General features: G+C 37.0%; 1 protein-coding gene across 7 annotated transcripts in view; it reads right to left on the bottom strand.

The window, feature by feature from the left end:
* Positions 1 to 246: 246 nt before the first annotated feature.
* Positions 247 to 20,706, bottom strand: part of mbd6 (methyl-CpG binding domain protein 6) — a 239,446-nt gene continuing 218,986 nt past the window's right edge. For 5 of the 7 annotated variants that reach the window (XM_043694121.1, XM_043694122.1, XM_043694124.1 and 2 more), the window contains one exon: positions 247 to 1,436. In XM_043694121.1, coding sequence (XP_043550056.1) covers positions 1,365 to 1,436 — 72 coding nt within the window. In that variant the 3' untranslated portion in view covers positions 247 to 1,364. Of the gene's footprint in view, positions 1,437 to 4,103; positions 4,393 to 20,706 lie in introns of all 7 variants that reach the window. The other 2 variants (XR_006312186.1, XM_043694123.1) reach the window with 2 other exon arrangements.

The following is a 20,706-nucleotide window of genomic DNA, read 5'->3' as shown; positions in this document are numbered from 1 at the left end:
GCTCCTTGCTACAAGATTCAAACAAGCAGATTAATGTACATGACTACTGTTCTTCAACATTTTGTTCTCTCCATATTATGTACCGGACAAAATGTGATGACCACCTCTAATTAGAAAATACAATACTAAACAGAAGTCGCAAATGCACATTTTAAAATTCTGTTTAAAAATAGGTTTGGACTACTGCATTAGGGTTTCCTATTTTACCACAAAAGGTTTGTAAAGAATGGCTCCACAAGCAGAAAATCAAGTATGAGTGACCAGTTTTTAATTGTAAAGTAGGTGCAACATTATTAAAAATGTTACAACACTGCACGACCTGTAATGCTCACAATATTTACAATTAGTGTTCTTTACATGAAACCATAAAACCCTAAAGAGAATTTGCATGGACTGGAACAAACTACTCCTATCACCCACATAAATGCCATCAACCAATTAAAATCAAGTGCACAAAATACTTTACATATACTACTAATGTAAAGTATACATGTGAGAAAATACAAAACAATTAGATAAATGTCAAAACAAAGAGCAAAGTTGATCATTACAAGACAGTTTAGGAGTAAAGCAAAGAAAGGCAAAATTAAATATAAAAGCACGCACCTTTGATGAATAAAACATTTTTTGACATAAAATAGCAGAAAAGCTGATTGATAAGAAAACACAGACACCAATACCATCAAAACAGAACGCATCAATTTAGAATGGGAAAAAAGGTGGAGGGGAAAAGAAAATCTTCATTTTACATGGAGTTTGCATGTGGGACTGTAGAGACCTCCATGCCATTGCACAAAAGACAGTTTCAAACAGAAAGAAATGAACATTGGCGGTGTGAAGTGTCTGCCATAATTAAGTTATCACATAACCATGCCTCATCTGCTGTTAAGTACAAAAACAGCATCTTGCATATAAAAGCTTTAAGCGGCATTTTTATTTATCCTCTTTACACTGGTAGTCTCTTGTATGTGTAAATAGAAACCAAAGAATTTTGTACACTATTTTGTACAAGATAAACTGTGCATTAAGTATGCTTGTACATGACAACTTTATACAGTATTTACAATTTGATATTACCATGAAATTTTGCATATCTATATACACAATGAAAATTCAGAAACATTTGGACTGTTCAGTTTTTGATATTCTTGATCTTTTAGTACTGTAGAAAATGTCACTTCGTAGGCAAGCAGTAAATAGACTGTAACCATGATCTCACAAGGTTTCTGATGAGCTATCCAGCATACAATTTTGCTCATTATTGAAGAAACACTGTACCACAGTTCCATAGCACCTTGTAGCATAAGACTCTATATACACACAGTTCAACCCTATAACTACATCAGTGATGAAGACATTGAACGTTATCTAGAGATTTTTCGTCTCTTGGCTTTTGGTGACTTGACTTGTCTGTCTTTCTGAGGTGTCTGGTGAACCTACAAAATGTAAATTGTAGTACAGATTAGGCCATTGAAACGCTGCCAATTTCTTGAATAAAATTTAACAAGCTAAGATACAAATATATACTGTATGGCTGTTGAAAAAGAATTACTTGCATGCCCGAGACTTTTGAAATCATCTTAGCACTGTAATCAGTCTTTGTGCATCCAAAGTTGTTCTCAAAAACAGAAAACATTGAATCAATAATTTGCTTTCAATCGATCCAAATGCAGGTATAATGTAGGTCTAAGATGGTTGAACTGTCAAAATTAGTCTCAAATTCTATCCTTTTCCTACATTTCAAGTGGATGAGAATAGATTTGACAACACGTACCTGATTGAAGCATAAAATTCCAAAATTCTGCAACAAATAATTCCCCATGAATATATTTCTCAATCATAGTATAACACCCGAGTACAAGTTCCCGATCCAAGCATAAAACAGGTTTCTCAATTATCGTAAAATTGAAATTACGTTAGATTTATATTTTTAACTTTATCTTTAATTAAGTGCAATCTATATTTTTTCAAGATTATATTTGAATTGCTGCCAGGAATGTGGAATAAAAAGTCTGTACATTGGCTTCTTTAATTCAGTAGATAGAAATCTTGATCCAAGCATAACAAATCTTGGATATCTGATACTTACCAGGATTCAAATATTTAAAGGATACTTGTAAGGTTTGCTTACCTTTAAACAAATTACTTCATTTAACTCAAAGATATCAAGTCACAAATTGGCAGTAAAGAATAAACAGTGTATGGAAGATTTTCACTAGTAGCTAGCTAGGTATTCTATATATACTACTGTTCTATTTTCAATTAGCAGCAAAGGAATGTGTGTAGAGTTCTTCCAATTTAAGTTCATATGATTCATTTCAAAGAGTTAAAACAATGTATTCACTCAGTCCACAGGGAACTTCAGTTTCTGGAAGCAACATCATTGTTAGTCTAAAGCAAACAGACCTACTGGCACGAAGGAAATGGGTGCTTTGGTTTTGTGAAAGATGCAATATAAATGCACATTCATTTTCAAAAAAGTATGTTGAGATGTATATGAACAAAGGATGGAGGTAAAGAATGAAAATTCACATTTAGTTATTACCACAGTAATGTCTCAAACATTTCAAAATAATGAATTAATTTTGAGGCATTGCTAGTTATGTTGGTAAAAGCAGCAATCATTTTGCAAACAGAGATCTTGCAAACAATAACGAGAAGTATGTCATGCTATCTTGTTTTTGGTGGCATTGATTAAGGATGGAATATTGACTATCCCACGTGATATACTTCCACTGACCTTTAGTATGCAAATAAGCCACTGGAAGAGGCAGAAGAGTCTTTGCTTCAGCATGTCATCTGAAGAAATGCACCATGAATAATGCAACACTCCCTCAGTAATAAATACACAATCTAGACTGCCATTGTGACCTAAATTGGGTTGGTGATCAAGCTGATACATTTCTGACCCAGGTTGAAAATTCTGCTAGATTAGCCAACCGTAGATCCTACAATGACAAAGATGTTGTAACTACTAATACAGATCAAGTTCAATGCACAAACAACAACTATAAGACATGTGAACTGAAAATGCTGCAATTGCGACATGAGTGGGGCCCAGAGGAAAATGGCTTGTTTTTGATTCAGGCAAGGTTCCTGTTTTTAATGTTTCATGTGCAGGGCTTTATGTAATTTTAACATGCTTTCTTGAGTTTCTTGGTTTTGCTATGGTAGCGGTATGAACAAAATATCAGATATATACCTGAGGGAATTAGAAGAACTAGAGATGAATGCATTGTAAGAATAAAACAGAGATGAGTATTTTTTTCCCTCTCATAGCTGCTAGTACGTGGAATTTGCTTCCCGTGGAAAGTAGTGGAGACTTGACCATTAAGTTTATTAGAAGGTAGAATTAGATTTTTGATAGATATGGGAGTAAAGGATTATGGAGTAGACAGGAATGTGGAGTTGAGACCACAACCAGATCAGTCATGATCATATTGAATTGCGGAGGAGACTCAAAGGACCAAATGGCTTACTCTAGATCCTTAGTTCACCTTTTCAATCTTCAAATTAAAATCTGAAATTTCAATAATGTCATAAACCAATTGTTTGAAGATTGCTGGAATCACTCAAGTCTCTTGATCATATTCCAACATGTGAACAATACAGAAAGCAAGTACCAACCAAAAACAAGGAAAGCTGTCCTTTATGTATAGGTTAAGACCCAACTGTCAATATAGTGCAAAATATGTGCAATTGCCTTATTATTCTAAAGTATTTTGTTTTGTTTAGTACTGTGGATCTCACTTCTCAATCTTGAACATGATTTTCATTGAGTAAAGCTCACGACATTGAGATGTTATGGGTCAAAATGAAAGAAGAACATCAGCAACATACCATTAATAACACATGCTAGATTCCAACAATGGAAGCTAAGTATGTGCTTTAAAATTTCAACTCAAAACATTTCTCAAAAGTTTTCACTGTATAAATAGCATATTCCACAGCTGCTAGTGTGATGCAATGCTTTCAGTTTATGGACTAAACAGAGTACATTTTTGGCTTTGTTTTTCTTAATTGCACTCACAGTATGTTTCACACCAGTAGCTTTGGTATTCTCCATTTATACTGAAACATTTCCAATGTTCCAATTCACTTACCATGTAACTGAATGGAATAACACTCCCATTATGACAATACTGCTTTCACATAGTGAAAATCCAAGTGCTAATCTTTGATCGTTTAGCCCAGAAGGAACAGCGGATTGTGCTTCACAAATCAATGGTAATCGTTGTCAGAGTCATAATGCACTTAATCTCTGTCTGCACACTGAATCTCTTAAATATACTTCTTAAAAGCGTTCATTTCAGTTCAGCTACAGGAAAGCATCTCGGGAGCAGGGTCTTTTTTTCTCAAGGTAGGCAGTTCGATTCAGGTCAGGCTCACAACCTGAAGAAGCAGAGAATGCAGTAAGTTGAAATTCAACTACAATTCAGGAAACCCGTTTCAGGATCGCAAACTATTTGTGTGTGTGTACACTGTTAGTACACAGCCAGTTCTAGGATCACAACTTGCTGCTTTCTCAGTTTCAACAATTTGTCAGTCAGTACAATATTGCCAGTTCCTGATATAAAGAAATGTCTGGAACTGACGTATGGCAAGGTTGCTATTTATGGAGAAAATTTCGTAATACCTATGCATGACTTATAAACCTATCCTCCTATAAATATCAAATATACAAGGCTAAAGAAGAGGTTGGTTTAGAACCAGAGAACAATTGTTCGGAACATCGTCTGAACTAAGTGGAAAGTTGGTCAACTACTTTCAGATTTCAATGTAGAAACATGAACTGTATTAAAAATAGGACAAAGTAATTTAATAAATTGCATTTACTTTTTGGCAATATTATTGAAACATGGCTCACACTTTAAAAAAAAGTATAAACCAGTTGAAGATTGATGATCTAAGATGTAATAATCCTGGGAAAGAGGATTAATGACAAAATTGAACTGAATAGTTATAATAGCTCAGTTGATTTCAAACTATTAGTTTTTTTTATGCTCCCTGGCATATTAATTTTTGATCTTCATTTACACCCAAATTTCTAGTGTTGCCTTCCTTAAACATGCCTAGAATAGATTAAACTCACCGTGACTATACCAAGTAGATATTCAAAGGTAAAAATTACTGGGAAACTCACACTGTTGCTAGGCAATGCTCCAAATAAATTGGGCAATGTTCCTGTTAATATTTCACCGCTTTCTCAAGTGACAGAATACTAATGACTTACATTTACAGACATCTTATCCTGTTCATTAAAGGAAGAGAGAATGGACAGTTACTCTTGCAGAGAGCTAGCACAACACAGCACAATCAGCTGAATGGCCGCAACAACCATTGTTGAATGCCCATTCGACATCTGCCTCTAAGTGGCATATGTGGAACAAAGAGAAGTCAGAAGAACAGACCTTTTATGCTCCTCTTATTTACGTTTGTATTACATTTTTAAGCTTTTTTCAGATCAGTTTATTCAACTTTTGAAGAAAACAGTTACTCTTCATAAACCCCCATTGCTCATTTTGAACCCTTTTCAAAGTTTGTGCAGGAATCACATTGGATGGAAGTATATGTGACAAAATCTTCAGAGAACAAAACTGAACTCAGAAAATCTCTTTTTTTGGGGGGAGAGTTGTTTATTAACTAAATAAACTGGCTATTATAATCTAAAGACTTATTAGAATCAAACACATATGATTGAATTCAGCAGAAATCTGTGTTGAAAACTCAAAGAATTTAACTTCTGATATTTAAATGTGATGTTGAGTCCGACATGTATCTCATTAAAAGGATACATAGATGGGATATGCCAAAGACCTGCCAAAATGTACTGCAGTTGAATTTTGCCTTTTTAATATTTATAAGTTAGAGAAAATCATAGTGAGGAGACTATCTGAGCAGGATTTAGTTTTCACAGAGGTAACTGTGAAATCCACCATAAAGTTCAAACATATGTAAAATAGTGCAGATACTGGAGATCTGAAATAAAAACAATGTACTGGAGAAACTCAATAGTTCTGGCAGCATACATGGACAGAGAATCAGAGTAAATGTTTCAAGACTAATTACTCCTCTTCTGCACCAAAGCGGACTGGAAAATGAAGGTTTTTACAAAGTGGAAGGAGGAGGAGCGAGTGGTATAGATGGTGAGCCTGCCCAAAACATTGCTAATGGTACTAAAGGAATGATCTTGATGCAAAATAAGTGTTCATGATAGGAGTGAATAGTCAAAGTAGTTAGGCTTTGCTGACAGCAAACCTACACACAAGACACGGGAAGGGGTGGAGTCATCAAAATGAGGAACAGTGTTCATGCTCTGATGTTGTTGAACTCAATGTTGAGTGCTGAAGGTTGTAAAGTACCTGAGCATAAAATGATGTGCTGTCCCTCCAGCTTGCATTGGCCTTCATTGGAGCACTGCAGCAAGTCCAGGGAAGATTAGTGCAAGAGCAAGATGGTGCATTGACATGGCACGCAATAGGAAGGACAGGATAATTCATTTATCATATAATCTCTACAGTGCAGAAATAGGCTATTCAGCCATTTGGTCTGCATCGACCCTCCGAAGAGCATCCCTATAACCCCACACTTACCAGGGTTAACCCACCTTGCCTGCACATCCCTGAAGTCTATGAGACAATTTAGCTTGGCCAGTTCACCCAATCTGCACGTCTGTGGACTTTGGAGGTAAACCCACGCAGACAAAGGGGGAACGTGCAAACACCACACAGCCAGCCACCTGAGAATGGAATTGAACCTGAGGCCCTGGCACTGTGAAGCAATAGTGCTAACCACTGTGCTGTCCCTGTTTACAGTTGGGGTAGAGGTGTTCTGTGATGCAGTCACCCAGTCTCCATTTCATTTTGCCAAATAAAGGCAATGTGTGTGCAAAATCTAATAGACTAGACTGAAAGTAGTAGAAAAATAAATCATCATTTCAGTTGGAAAGTGTGTATGGGATCTTGGAGAGTGAGAAGAAGTAAAAGGGAAAGTTTTATACCTTGTATGATGGCTAGGGAAGGTTATGTTGGGAGGGAGGGTGAGAAAATGTCAGAAGAATGAACTAGAGTATCACAAATGGAACAGTGAGAAGGTACAGATGATGTGTTTGGTGGTAGCATTCTGCCAGGGTTGCATTAATGGCGGAGGATCATTTCTGCCACCTCCTGAAGAATGTCACTGGAAAACAAAGCTTATCCTTCCCTTTTCAACACTCTACAGGGAACATTCCACAGCATGGTATCCTCTACACTGGTGGGACCAAATGCAGAAAGGGTGACTGCTTAGTGGAACACCACCAGTGTGTCTGTGAGAATGACTCCAACGTTTACACTTTTCAATCTTGCTCATGCTAAAATTTTTGCCCTCGGTCTGATGCAGCACTTGTGTGAAGCTAACGTAAGCTCAACCAATGGCAACACACTTTCCACTTTGGCACTTCACAGTTTTTAGGGTTCAGTATCAGGTTCAACAATTTCAGATCATGAACATAGTGTTCCATTTTGATTACACCACCCTCCTTATGTGCATGGGCTTGGTGCCTTTTTGACTATTCACACCTATCAGTGTCATCCATTTTGCATTGAGATAATTCCTGAACTACCTTTATCACTTTTGTCATTTGCTCTGGGCAATCTTAACCTTTTGGTCAATTTGCTTCCTTGTCAACAGCATAAAGAACATCAGTTTCCAGCCCACTTCATTCTTGAAGAAGGAAAATTGGAGTAAAATGTGTTAATTCTGTTTCTTCCTCCACAGATGCTGTGGGGCTGAGTTTTTCCAGCACTTTGTTGGTATAACATGGAGCTTTTTATACCATTTGGTTTAAGTTTTTTTTGAAAAAAAACTAATTTAATTTAAAAATTTAATTTGATTTAAAATCAGCAAAATTGAGAGATATTTTGAGGGATATAAACTGATAAAATGCTATTCAACTATTACCTTTAAACATCATTTGTACGATCCACTTAATGAGATTACTCTCCAATCAAATGGAGATTAATTTTCCCAATACTAAATTGCTATTTCACTGTTAATTCTGCAGTGCTGGAAATCTGGAACAAAAACAAATTGTTGGCGCAACTCAGCAGATCTGTCAGCATATATTGGGAGAAAGCAGAGTTAACATTTCAAGTCTGGTGGCTCTTCAAAAACTCAATGTTAACTCTACTTTCTCTCCAGATGCTGCAAGACTTGCTAGATACGTTGGGTTGCTTTCCTCGGAGGTTGCTGATTGAGGTGTACAAAGTTTTGTGGGACATATGGCAAATAGAAAAATCAAAATTAAAGGGGCAATAACCATGGGACACAGTTTTAAGGCAAGGAGCAAGTGATGTACAGGCGATTTGAGGAAAAGTCTTTCCATCCAGATGGATTAGAGTATCTGGAACTCAGTACTTGAAAGGGTGATAAGTGGCAGGAATCCACAAGGCATGAGAACTATTTAGATTAATATTTGAAATGCACAGTATACAAGGCCCAAATGTTGGAAAATGGGATTAGAAAGATGTGTTTGATGACCACTACGGACAAGGTGGACTAAAGGGTCTCTTTCTGTGTTGTAAAAAAATAGAACTACCTTTTAATTATAATTTATATACTTTGCTTATTCACAGGAAGTTATCCTGTAAAGGATAAACATTTCTGCTTATAATGTAGCATTGAAAGACTTAACAGATGTTTCTTAGAACTCCTGATATATGCAGTCAGAGGTACTCAGTGTCTGGGTTAATATTAAGCCACTCAGTCTCAAACTTATGCTTCAAGAGCATATCATACTTCACTGGCCTCAGTTAAATGGAGTTGGAGATCCTTATACCCTAGGTGTTGCATGCTATGATACAATAACAGTATCATGAGCATCTCAAAGGTATACAACTACTAAATGTAACATAAAAACCATTTATTTCTCAAATATTTTAAAAATCTCAAACAGATAGCACATGCCTGTACACAATTTGATAAATTATACAAATAGATAGAAGAGTTTAACATTTCAAATGTCAGTATAATGCTTTGTAGGTTTGACGATGCATCTTGATCTAATGATCACATACCCAGCCAGAGAAGTCTGTGTTTTGCTTGGTTACTCCTGGTTGTTATCACTCATCATCATCAGACAGACATTTCGTCCTCCTTCTGTTCATGCATGATTGGCAGGATGAATATTTATCTGAGCTGGTTTTTATTCCTTCCCAATATAGTGCCATGAAATGTAATAATATAGTCTGGGCTAGTTGTATATTCTAGAAAACCTTACTGGTATTCAAGTATTTGTATATCTGACTTTCTGCCCAGTGTGTAGTTGTGGTGGTTCTCCAGTTGCTAATCATTCACGTACTTCTTTTCATTCTTCTCTGTCTTTGAAGAACAAAGGTCTCAGATAATTAGATAATTGATTACTGAGCAAAACCATTCACACTTATATTCTGAGCAAAGTTTTACCAAGGATGGTCTCTATCGGTGTTGCATCGAAATGAAAGAAAATCTTGCTGTGTTGCTTGACATTTGATAATCATTGATTTGCTAGTCCATACCATGCATTCTGCTAGAGAATCATGGAATGATGGTGTGATGTGGGTCACTGCCACTTAGCATGCCTTAAAATGGTTCGTCACTAAACTGCAGTCTATTGTAAGACAAGATCCATTCCAGGACCCCAAATTAACTGAAGATTATGGTTATCACATCAGGGATGGTTGTGCTCATTGTGTTGCTATGATATAAAGTCAGAAGTCACAGAATACCAGGATATAGTCCAACAGGTTTATTTGAAATCACAAGCTTTGAGAGTGTAACCGCTTCATCAGGTGAAGAGAGAGAGAAGCACTTCACCTGATGAAGGGGCTACACTCCCAAAGCTTGTGATTTCAAATAAACCTGTTGGACTGTAACCTGGTGTCGTGTGACTTCTGACATTGTCCACCCCAGTCCAACACTGGCACCTCCACATCATTGCTATGCTATAAATCAATGAGAAATTTGGAGAAATAATTGGTCATTACATCAAGGAAGTCAACTTGCCCATGCTGTTTGAACACATCTGTTGCTGTTTTTGTACAAGGTGTGGACATCATGCACAGGCTCCTTCTGCTGGGGTTGGAATATGTGACATACATTTTTGAGTCATTGAAAACTTGTTTCGTCCCTGGCCAGTACATGGATTCATGTAATAGTCTTCTTTTGTGCTCCATACACATCTCCCCAACTTAAAATTGTGACAATATGCTCACAGAATACTTTTGGTATTAGGATATGTCAAGATATACATGTCATGCCCAAACGAATAAATGTTCTCAGCTATTTTTGAAATGCTGTTGGGTTATTTGTGGATAATAGACTTTTGCAACTCCTGTAATTGCTCATCTTCAGTAATTGCTGATTGGGACTGTACAGACTAGCTCAGGTCAAACTGTAACATAACAACGTTGGCAATATCTTCAACGTCCAACTGGGTTGACTGCATCACATGGACTCTGTTCTACACAGTAGGTGTGTTTGAATCATATCAATTAAGATTACGCTGAGATCTGTGTCTACTTGAATGCCTGTCACTGCCAGACTGATGGTACCTACCAGGTAGATGATTTTGAGAAGCCATGCTAAGTTTGGATAGGGCTGCAGCATGAGTCTGTCAATGCATGGATCGTGTGATATATTAAATGTGCCTTTTCAGAACATAGGATGTCAATAGTTGGTCAAGAATTTACAACATATAGTGCGAGAGGTCAACAACATGTAAGGCTTGGTCATCTTCAAAATTGATTTTTGCTTGGTTCACTACGTAATTCATTGTTTACAATGTAAAACATAATTCTTGTGATGTTCGTTGCTGCCAGTGTTGTTGTGTTGCCCAATTTTGTTGGTCAGCCGGCATTTTGTTCTGGAGTCTGGCTTAGGCTTTGGAAACAAATTTCTTGCACGTGCATGCCTAATGTCCCTTGGAATCACATGCTTACGCATGAGAAGCTGCAAAGTTTTTGGCTCAGTAGTACAAGCTGCCTCTATTATATATCTTGTTAGTTTAGATTGGTGCATGTTGCTGGTCAGAGCAACTGTTGTTAGTCTGCCACAACGGTTTCGTGTTTGCATCTATCTTCAAGTAATGTGTCAATGGTAAGACCCTTTCCCAGATGATCTTTTGTGAAGACTTTAATCAGTGTAGAGGCAATTACAAATTTGATGAACTTCCCTGAGAGCTCTTCTCCTGAGAAAACACACACACGCACTTTGCATGACTCTTAAGGCTTCTATCTGCAGGACAAGAGTTGGACTCTTAAAATCCTGAAGCTAATTCTTATTTTGAGTTGGTCTTTAAGTTCCCTCCAAAATTATTTTTGGATCATCAGAAAGACCAAATGTATTAATTATGTGAAGCACTTCCTTGCCAATGGCAAGCAAGACTTTAAAAGTTTTTTTAGGTTCATTGAACACTTGATCTGTAAAATAAAGGTGCAGTTGTTGCTTGAATGTCGGTGATTCAGCAAAGGTATAATATACTGCCCAACCCATAATTAAGTGCTCATCTTCCGTTTTCTTTTGAAGATCTTTGATTTTCTTTTTAAGTAGCATTTATTTCTTTCTTTTACTTGATTAGCTTTTCTTTGCTTTGTTTCTGCTGTTCCATTATTTTTATTTTTGCTGCTCATACTGGGCTTTAGGAATAATGCCTTTAAGAATAGAAACCTGCTACCACAGGTTTGTATCACTAGATAATGAGACCACAAAGTAGAAATAATAGCATCACAGGGGCTTCCCTTTGCATTGTCTTCCTATCTGAAGGCACAGAATGGTGTCTGTTCACAGGTAAGCCGGGTTACTTCAAAAAACTGCTTTGTCATATTTTAAAAGCTGTATTTCATTGAGGAGAGCTACTATCCATGCAGTAAGAATGCTCTGATTGATCTCTTTAAAATGTTACATTGGAAAGCAGGCTGTAAGTTCTTTTTTTTTCAGAAAAAGGTTTTGTAGCTCGACAGGACTTCGATTTTAAGCATTCTGGTTGATCAATTTATAGATCCTTACATGTAAAGAGTGTTAGTGTCAGTTCTCCAAATGATTTAATATTCAAGACTATTGCCAGCTGATGAAGTTGCCAAGTCTACCAGTAAGAATAAGCTTTTATAAATGATCAATGCTGATGATGATGATGAACTCCCACCAAGGTGTGGGCTTTGCCTCTAAGCAGGATATTTGTAGCTGATGTGAAAATACTTATCTTAGCTCCTGTAAACTTAAGAACAAGATGTGGATAATGTGCTCCTAAAAGATTCTGCAGATGTTTATGACAGCTCCCGGTAACACATTATTGAAGATACTTCTGTGACTGGGGCTGACATTAAGCATCTGGTTATAAACGGTAGCATACTTTCATCAATGTCTCAACGCTTCAAAGATATCAGTTAAGACAGAGTCCAAGACCTTGACTCCCCTGCTCACATGCAGTGATGATATCATTAGATTGTCTCTTGAGGTACACTACATACTGAGATATCACATGACCCAGACCAACATCAAATTTGATGCTGACACAATGCTAGTTGAAAACACAATCTGTGAGGTGAGTGCAAGGTGTCTTGAGAAGACATCAAAAGGATAAGCCCAGGTATTTGTGAAACTGTTTTAGAATATTAAATTCTATAGTAAGAAAAGCTTGAATTGACATAACGACCAGAATGTCTAGTGTATAAGTCAAGGTCATCAATTCCATATATTGAACTTAACTGAAATTCACCCAGCTCAACACTGACCACACTTTGAATTTCTGCCAGATTCCATGACCTTAATTTATAATACTTAATCTATTCTTCTAACTATTTGAGTAAAGACTACAACTCCCAATTTACTAATTCAAACTTGCATCCTCTTCCTCTACTGACTTGGGTCTCAAAGCAATATTATTATTTACCTTATTTATAGAACTTAGTATTAGATTTGTTACAATGAGGCCCTTTTAAAAAAAAAATGATCTTGCTGTTTGCATAAGGGCAGATAATTAAAGATAAAAGTGCAGATATGTAAACTTCCCTTTATTAGATTTGTCAACTGTGAAAATTGATAACTGGGTAGGACAAGAAATAAAATTAGAAAAAAATGATACATTTATTCGCACATTTTACTCAAGAAATTAACATGTTCCTTTAAAAGCCTGTGCTTAATGTGGGCGACAGCTGGCTCAGTGGTTAGTACTGCTGCCTCACAGCATCAGGGCCCTGGGTTCGATTCCCACCTGTGTGGAGTTTGCACATTCTCCCTGTGTCTGCGTGGGTTTCCTCCCACAATTCAAAGATGTGCAGGTTAGGTGAATTGGCATACTAAATTGCCCAGTGTTAGATACATTAGTCAGAGGTAAATATAGGTTAGGGAAATGGGTTCGGATGGCGGTGTGGACTTGTTGGACTGAAGGGCCTGTTTCCACACTGTAGAGAATCCAACCTAATCTTAATGAGAAAACCATCTCATGGACTCACCCCCAAAAAAGTGAAAGATGGATATTTAGTATACAGGCTAGTGATCTGATGAAATCCAGAATTGCAGATTTTTCAAGAAAATAATAAGAGCTACGGAAATAAACTATTTGGAATTCATTTTAATTAGCTTCCTCCATCCTGTGTTCGTTTCATATCTGTTTCGTTCAAAGCCTGCCACCCATAAAGTGAGCCTAAATTGCAAATGACAAGTTATCGGATGAGAAGTCTATAACAGCTCAACCTAATTCCAATAATCTCAGACAGTGAATTCTTGGGCTGTTAAGGTGCATGGGTAGTGTGTCCCTACTTCTGAGCTAGGAGACCTGGGATCAGGTCCACCAGAGGCACATGATAACATCTGAACATATTGATTAGAAAATATCTATAAAAAAAAGGGAGCCAGATATTCTCAATGTTAAAAATGGCCTTGTCAGACGTTCTGTCTGATTCAACTACAAATCGCACCATGGTCCATGTTGCTCAAAAGATACCCACTGAACTCCAGCAGGGATCCAATGACCCGAGCTGATTCCTGTCCCATGCAGAGGAGCCATGAACTCCCATATAGAGTAAACCACATTGTAAATCAAACTTATGCCATTGTAATCCACGCAGCTTGGTAGAGTTTCATACTGTCATCTTGCCCACTGAACCATCAGGTGATCTGCTTACAATGATAGATGATACAACAGGCTTCTGACCAACCTTTCACTTCCAAATGAAGTCTTCAGAACAGATTTTTAAAAAAGGAATATCACAGCCTTGATTTTCCAAAACATGTTACTGGCCATTGAGGGCATTTTTGATTTATCGATTTTAATGTTATTCTTTTAAAAAATGGGCTAGAAAATGTCTCTAGCTTCATTTTAGAAAGTTTATGGCAGTGTTATTATAATCCCTTAAGCACTGAGTTTGAAATCACGATTACTTGTGATTACATATTCTGCATTTAAAATACTGAATAGGAGTGTGTCAATACTGACAATATTCTTGAAGAATGCAAGGAGCTGATGAAATGGTGTGCAGAAGTAATACTTGAAACTATACAGATAAGTGCAAATATTATTGGACAAAAAAAACCTGGGTATCATTTGCCCTCTAGCTACACAGTGTTAAACAAACAGCAAAACACATTTAGGAACAGAGTATTAACGGATTTGATGCTAAATATGTTGGGTTGTTAAGTAGCAATCAAAGCAAATAGAATGTTGAGTTACATTTGAAATATAGACCAAGTTGAAAAAAGTCAAGTTCAATTCTATAACGCTGCCAGAGCACGGATTGCCCACTTCTAACCAACAAAACACAATTAAATTTGAAAAGGTAAGCATATAACAAGTCAAAAAATCTCTAGCATCAGGGTACTAAATATTGTATGGTAAATAACTGGAGAAATGTGATCTTTCACTTGAAGTAAAACAACCACTGGGAGCCCAGGTGGTTCAGGATAGGTTACCTGACTTCTTCAAATTGGCATTAATAGGACAAATTAAGGAGCTGTATACTTGGAAGAAACACATTAAAGTACTGTCAGGAATATTTCCTTGAAACAATTCACACAATGGATTTTTAGGCAGAATACTGGAATCAAAACTCTTGGAATAATTTTACTTAGTTACTGAAATAGATTAATTTCTGGATTGATACGCTAAAACATACCCTTTTGCTTAGCTACCTGCTGCTCAGAGATTTGTTTTTAATTCATTCAACAAATCTGTGCTGAAAGCTAATTAAAGAAGAGGCGTCCTCTTTTAGTGCTTGCAATGAGTACTCTCCGAAGTCAGAAAAAACACTGATCACATACACAGTCAAGCACTCCTAAAACCGACAATGGCATAGCTTCCAACATAAACTCAGTAAAATGACAACCAAAACTCACATGCATTGCTCTTAAATGATGTAAGTGATCAGGTTAATCATAATATTTTTCTGCAAATCACTGAAAGTTTTGATTGCTTAGTAACATGTTCGTGACCCAGGAAAGCAGGTGCCCAATGACACATCCGGTCTCGTTAGCAACTTCCCAGGAGTGAACATCCAAATATCGTATGAGCACAATCTTACTGTGACATAAATTCCATTTGTCCCCATATCCTGTTGGCAATTTTAGTTAGTCCCACATTTGAAAGGTTTTGCAGATTCAACTTATTTTGGCACTGTAAACTGCTCATATTTAATTATACATTTGACAGACTGAAGAACATTTTACTTCAACTACAATTATTTAACAGGCTAAACTCAATAAGATTCATTCAACTTCTAGGAATTTAAGTGACTTTCAGAGAGATATTCTTTGGTCTTGGGCTGTCCATAATGGTTTCAGGACTGAAGCAAAATAAAATGTGCAGTGCAACAGTGTAAGTTCAGAACTTGAAATCAGATACAATCCAAATGTGTCCTCTGGTTGTTAAACAAAAATTGGCAGCTAAAGGAATCTCTCTCAAAAAAACATGCATCATAACATTTTGTATGGTTTGAATATGCATCTCTCACAGTAACAAAACATCATTAATTATCAAAACTGGTAGTTTACTTTTCCAAGATTGATGAAAGCTTCACTGACACAATGTATAGTTTTGAAACAATTTAGAGAAATAATGGGGGTGAGAAATAACTCCACATGTATATACCATTTGATGTATACAGGGTTGAACAAAATATACGTAAATGGCAAATTATAAATTTAATTTATTTACTGTTAAAAGTTACATTCAAAATAAAAATTCTATGCATACAACTTGAACAAAATTACAAAAGACAAAGATATTTTCATCTTCATATTCAATCTCAAAGTAACTACAATTATTACATCTTCAGGGAGTTACCTGCAGAAGTAGGGGGAAGGTTGCATCTTGCTATGATTTGCATCCAAATGATTTGGCACCTTTTAAAGATCAACCTCTGGAAATAGGTGATTTTTAGTACTGCACGCTGTTCTTCATGGATCTTCAGACGCCTACATCTTGACAATATTATCAGTGCTGCCTCTACGACAAAAGTTGGGCTGACTGAGTGACATACATCAGTGTGCATTCTAGTCAACTTCACACTTGCAACGGGTTCAACTTAATGATCAATCCTCAAACCACAGCAACAGATATGATTTTTTTTGTACTGAACTGAATCATTATTTATGACAGCATCTGACAGCATCTCCAAGCATCCTAAAAATAACATTAGCTCAAATTTGGACTGTACTTTGAAATGTTTTCCAATTATGAAACTTCTCAGAAGCATTCTACGTAGAGGCGCTACATAAATCTAAACTGTGCTAAACAGTGACTTTTTATATATTTAAGAAAACCTAATGTATAGAATAAAACATTCAAGAGAGATTTTATTTAAGACAAGACTACTTTTGGCACTTACTAAAGTAGTCTGCTACTTTCACGAGTTATCATTAATGCAGATTAATTAGATTAAACAGTGCTTTATTGACTAATACAAAATGGGTGCTATCTTCCGTCAACTTTTCAGTGTTCAGAATCATGGTGGGAATGGCAACCCAATAACACATGAAAATGTAATGGAAGACGACACAGCATACAGCCTATTGAGTTTGTTTCACAATTCATGGCTGACCTTGGGCTTTCCTTACCTTCCTGCTCCCCAACCTCATCCCTTAGACTCAACAATGGAACATCCATAATGCACTAGTGTAGAAAATGAGAAAATTCACAAGCTTTTGAGTGAAGATATTTTTTCCTGACCTTAAAGTCCCAAATGGTTGGCTTGTTGTTCTGAAGCTGTGCCCAAGTGTTTCGATTGGGGAAACAACCTTTCAGTGTGCACTGTGTGAAGTCCTTAAAGAATCTTGGATGCTTCAATAAAGGTCACCTCATCTGTCATCAACTCCAGACAGTATAGGCGAATTTACTCAGCCTCTCAGCACATGACAATTCTCACTACATTGCGATCTAGTTCAACTTAGTGAATCTCCTCTTCTTCCAATAGAGATTCCTTAAAATGTGGAGGCCAAAGCTGCACAAAGTATTCCAGTTGTGGTCACATCAAAAACTTGTACATCTGTTTCCTTATCCATGTACTCCATTCCTCTTGCAAAAAAAACACCTTCCCAGCTCCTTGTCTTGCTTACTTTGTGCATCTCATACAATTCTAACAAGTCCTTTTGCATATCAACATTTACAGGTTTTATAATTTTTCAAAACCATTCTGTTTTTCTTTTAAGACCAAAGTGAATAAACTCATACTTTTTTATATTACACTTAATTTGACCTCTGGTTGCCCACTCACTTTTGATTTGATTTATTATTGCTACATGTAACAAGATACAATGAAAAGAATTGTTTTGCATGCTAACCAGACAAATCATATCTTACATAAGTACACCAGGGTAGCAGAAGAGTGTTACAACCAGAGGGAAGGTGCAGAGAAAGATCAACTCTAATATACTTTGAACAGAAAAGGAATTAAGGGTTATGGTGAGAGTACCAGTAAGAGGAGCTGAAGCCACAAAGAGATCAGCCATGATCTTATTGAATGGCAGAGCAGGCTTGAAGGGCCAGATGGCCTACTTCTGCTCCTAGTTCTTATGTTTTTAATACATGAAAAGTCCCTTCATAAGTCTCATAAGAAGCTGTTCTTAACTCCATTGGTATGTTTTCAAACTTTCGCATTTTGTGTTAGGTGGAAGAGAGTATAACTGGGATGGAAGGGGTGTTTGTGTTGGCTGCTTTCCTGTGGCAGCGGGAAGTGTAAATGTAGACGATAGAAGGAAGGCTGGCTTTTGTGTTGGACTGGGCTGCGTTCACAACTCTAAATTCATACAGTCTTGGACAGAGCAGTTGCCATACCATACTGTGATTCATCTGGATAGAAAGGTTTCTACGGTGCATCTATAAAAGTTTCTAAGAATCATTGTGGAGATGGTGAATTTCCTTAGCCTTCCCAGGAAGTAGATGCATTGGTGCGTTTTCTTGACTGTGGCTTCAACATGGATGGGCCAGGATAGGTTGGTGGTGATATTTATTCCTGGGAACCTGAAGCTCTCGACCACCTCCATCTCACCACCATTGATACAGACAGGAGTGCGTCCTCCACTCCACTTCCTGAAGTCGATGACCAGTTCCTTTGTTTTTCTGATATTGAGAGATTGTTGTCTTTACAGTGCCACGAAGCTGTCTATTCCTTTTCTGTACTCTGTCTCATCACTGTTTGAGATCCGTCCCACTACCGAGGTTATCATCAGCAAATTCATAAACGGAGTTAGAGTTGAACTTGGCCTACAGTCGTGAATATATATGGAGTAATTTAGCCTGTCTCTCTCTTTTTGCAGCCTATATATTCCTCAAAGCAAACACTTACAATTGACTTTGTATAATCAACAAATATGCATACTTCGATGAAGAAGCAGAGTAGAGTGCAAAAAACTGTGGAAGCACTGATTATGGCAGCACTTCACTACTTATCAACTGCCAATTTAAAAATGTCCCATTTATGCCTGTTGTTTGCTACCTATTAACCAATCTTTTACCTGAAATTTGCCAATAACTCAGTTTACTTCACACTTGTTGTATACCAGTTTGGACAAACAATGAAGTCATTTGCAAACTATGGAAAAGCACGAACCTGCTCCACCTCCAAATACCACCACCCACATCAGTTACAATTTTCTTTTATAAACTGTAACATTTTCTGAAAGTTGAAATTCAGTGTAAGGATATTTCTGAAATGAAACAAGGAAGTCAAGAATAAAGATAGAACTATGGATTCTATTCACACTATATATTTACAGAAATCCAAGTACCTGCACACATTGTTCAAAACGTAATTTCAAAATTTAACTTATGTTCTTTGAACAACTGAAAAAAAGGTAAGCTGATTTAGTTCATATGTAAATTTGAAACAAACAAGACATTATAGCCTGTACAAAACTGCACGCTCTTTCTTGTTGCAAGATATAATGTAATGACCATTTTATTATTGCCTGCTAATCCTGGAGCGACAGATAGACAGGAGACTGGAAGAACACAGCAAGCCAGGCAGTGGAGAAGTCTATGTTTTGAGTGAAACCTTTCTTCAGGACTGGGGATGGGTGTGGGGTGAGCTGCAGATAAAGGGAGTCATGGGGCAGGGTGGTGAAGTGAGAATAGATGAAGTCAGGTAGAGGGTATTGTATTGAAGATGTGGGTGCACTGTACCTTTAAGAGCGTTAAAAGCTAGTAAAAAAACTACCTGACAGAACCAAGTATTCTGAGAAAAAGCATCACTTGGTCAAACAACTAGATTAGCTCGTTGCCTGGAAATGACAAAACAGATTCGAATTAGGCCAATACCTCAAAAAAATTCCAATTTCCAATCCAGTTTGACAATCTTAAAAGCCAATGACACAATCCGATCCCTGGGGGGGTATAAAACCATAGAAAATTGAACAGTTGAGAGGAGAAGTGCCAAGCCAATGACATCTGCACATTACCCAGAAAATAACTCTCTTAAAAAGGTACCTTTAATCGATCAGTAACCTTTGAAGCAGACTCTCCAAGAAGAAAAGGAAACAGGAATTCAATGAAAACTGAAAGCTGCCTGGTTCTGAGATCAGAAGTGTTGTTTTGTAAACCTTAATTGGGAATTTTATCAGACTAGTATTATAAAGGGGAAGGTAAAAGATAGGTTAGAGAAATAAATTGTAAGTAGTTTTTAAGTTCATTATTTCCTGTTATACTTTAAGAAATAAAGTTGTTAATTTTTTCTTTAAATAGTTCTTGGCCTATCAAATTTTCACAGATTACTGCATGGGATAAATCATTTCTGTGTTGCTGGTTTTTAAATTAAACAGGTGAGTTTACCCATTGTTGTAACAGTATGGCTTGGTTGGTCAGTGGGCAGAATGGATCCAGTTGGTGGCAGGGAGCAGTGGATAGGAAGGGGATGGGCTGTGAATGGAGTCAGGGGATGGGGAGAAAAGTTATTTGAAATTGGAAAATTCAATGTTGAGTCCTCTGGGCTGTAGGCTGCCCAGGTGGAAGATGAGGTATTGTTCCTCCAGTTTGCGCTGTGATTCATTTTGACAATGGAGGCAGCCAAGAATGGTCACAATGGAAAGCATCTGCAGTTTCTTTTGTCTCTAATCCTGGAGTGATGGCATTCATTAATCTTCCTGCTCCTGATCTTTTTTCCCCTCATACTTTGTACACAAACTGACTATGCTGGTTAGCCTTTTCCACTTAGTTTAGCTGTAATATTCAATTCTCTTGCAAAAGAATGAACATCCCAGCAG

The sequence above is a fragment of the Chiloscyllium plagiosum genome, chromosome 7, assembly GCF_004010195.1.
Source record: "Chiloscyllium plagiosum isolate BGI_BamShark_2017 chromosome 7, ASM401019v2, whole genome shotgun sequence".
NCBI lineage: Eukaryota > Metazoa > Chordata > Chondrichthyes > Orectolobiformes > Hemiscylliidae > Chiloscyllium > Chiloscyllium plagiosum.
The sequence above is the reverse complement of the archived record's forward strand: the minus strand, read 5'-3'. Positions and strand labels throughout refer to the sequence as shown.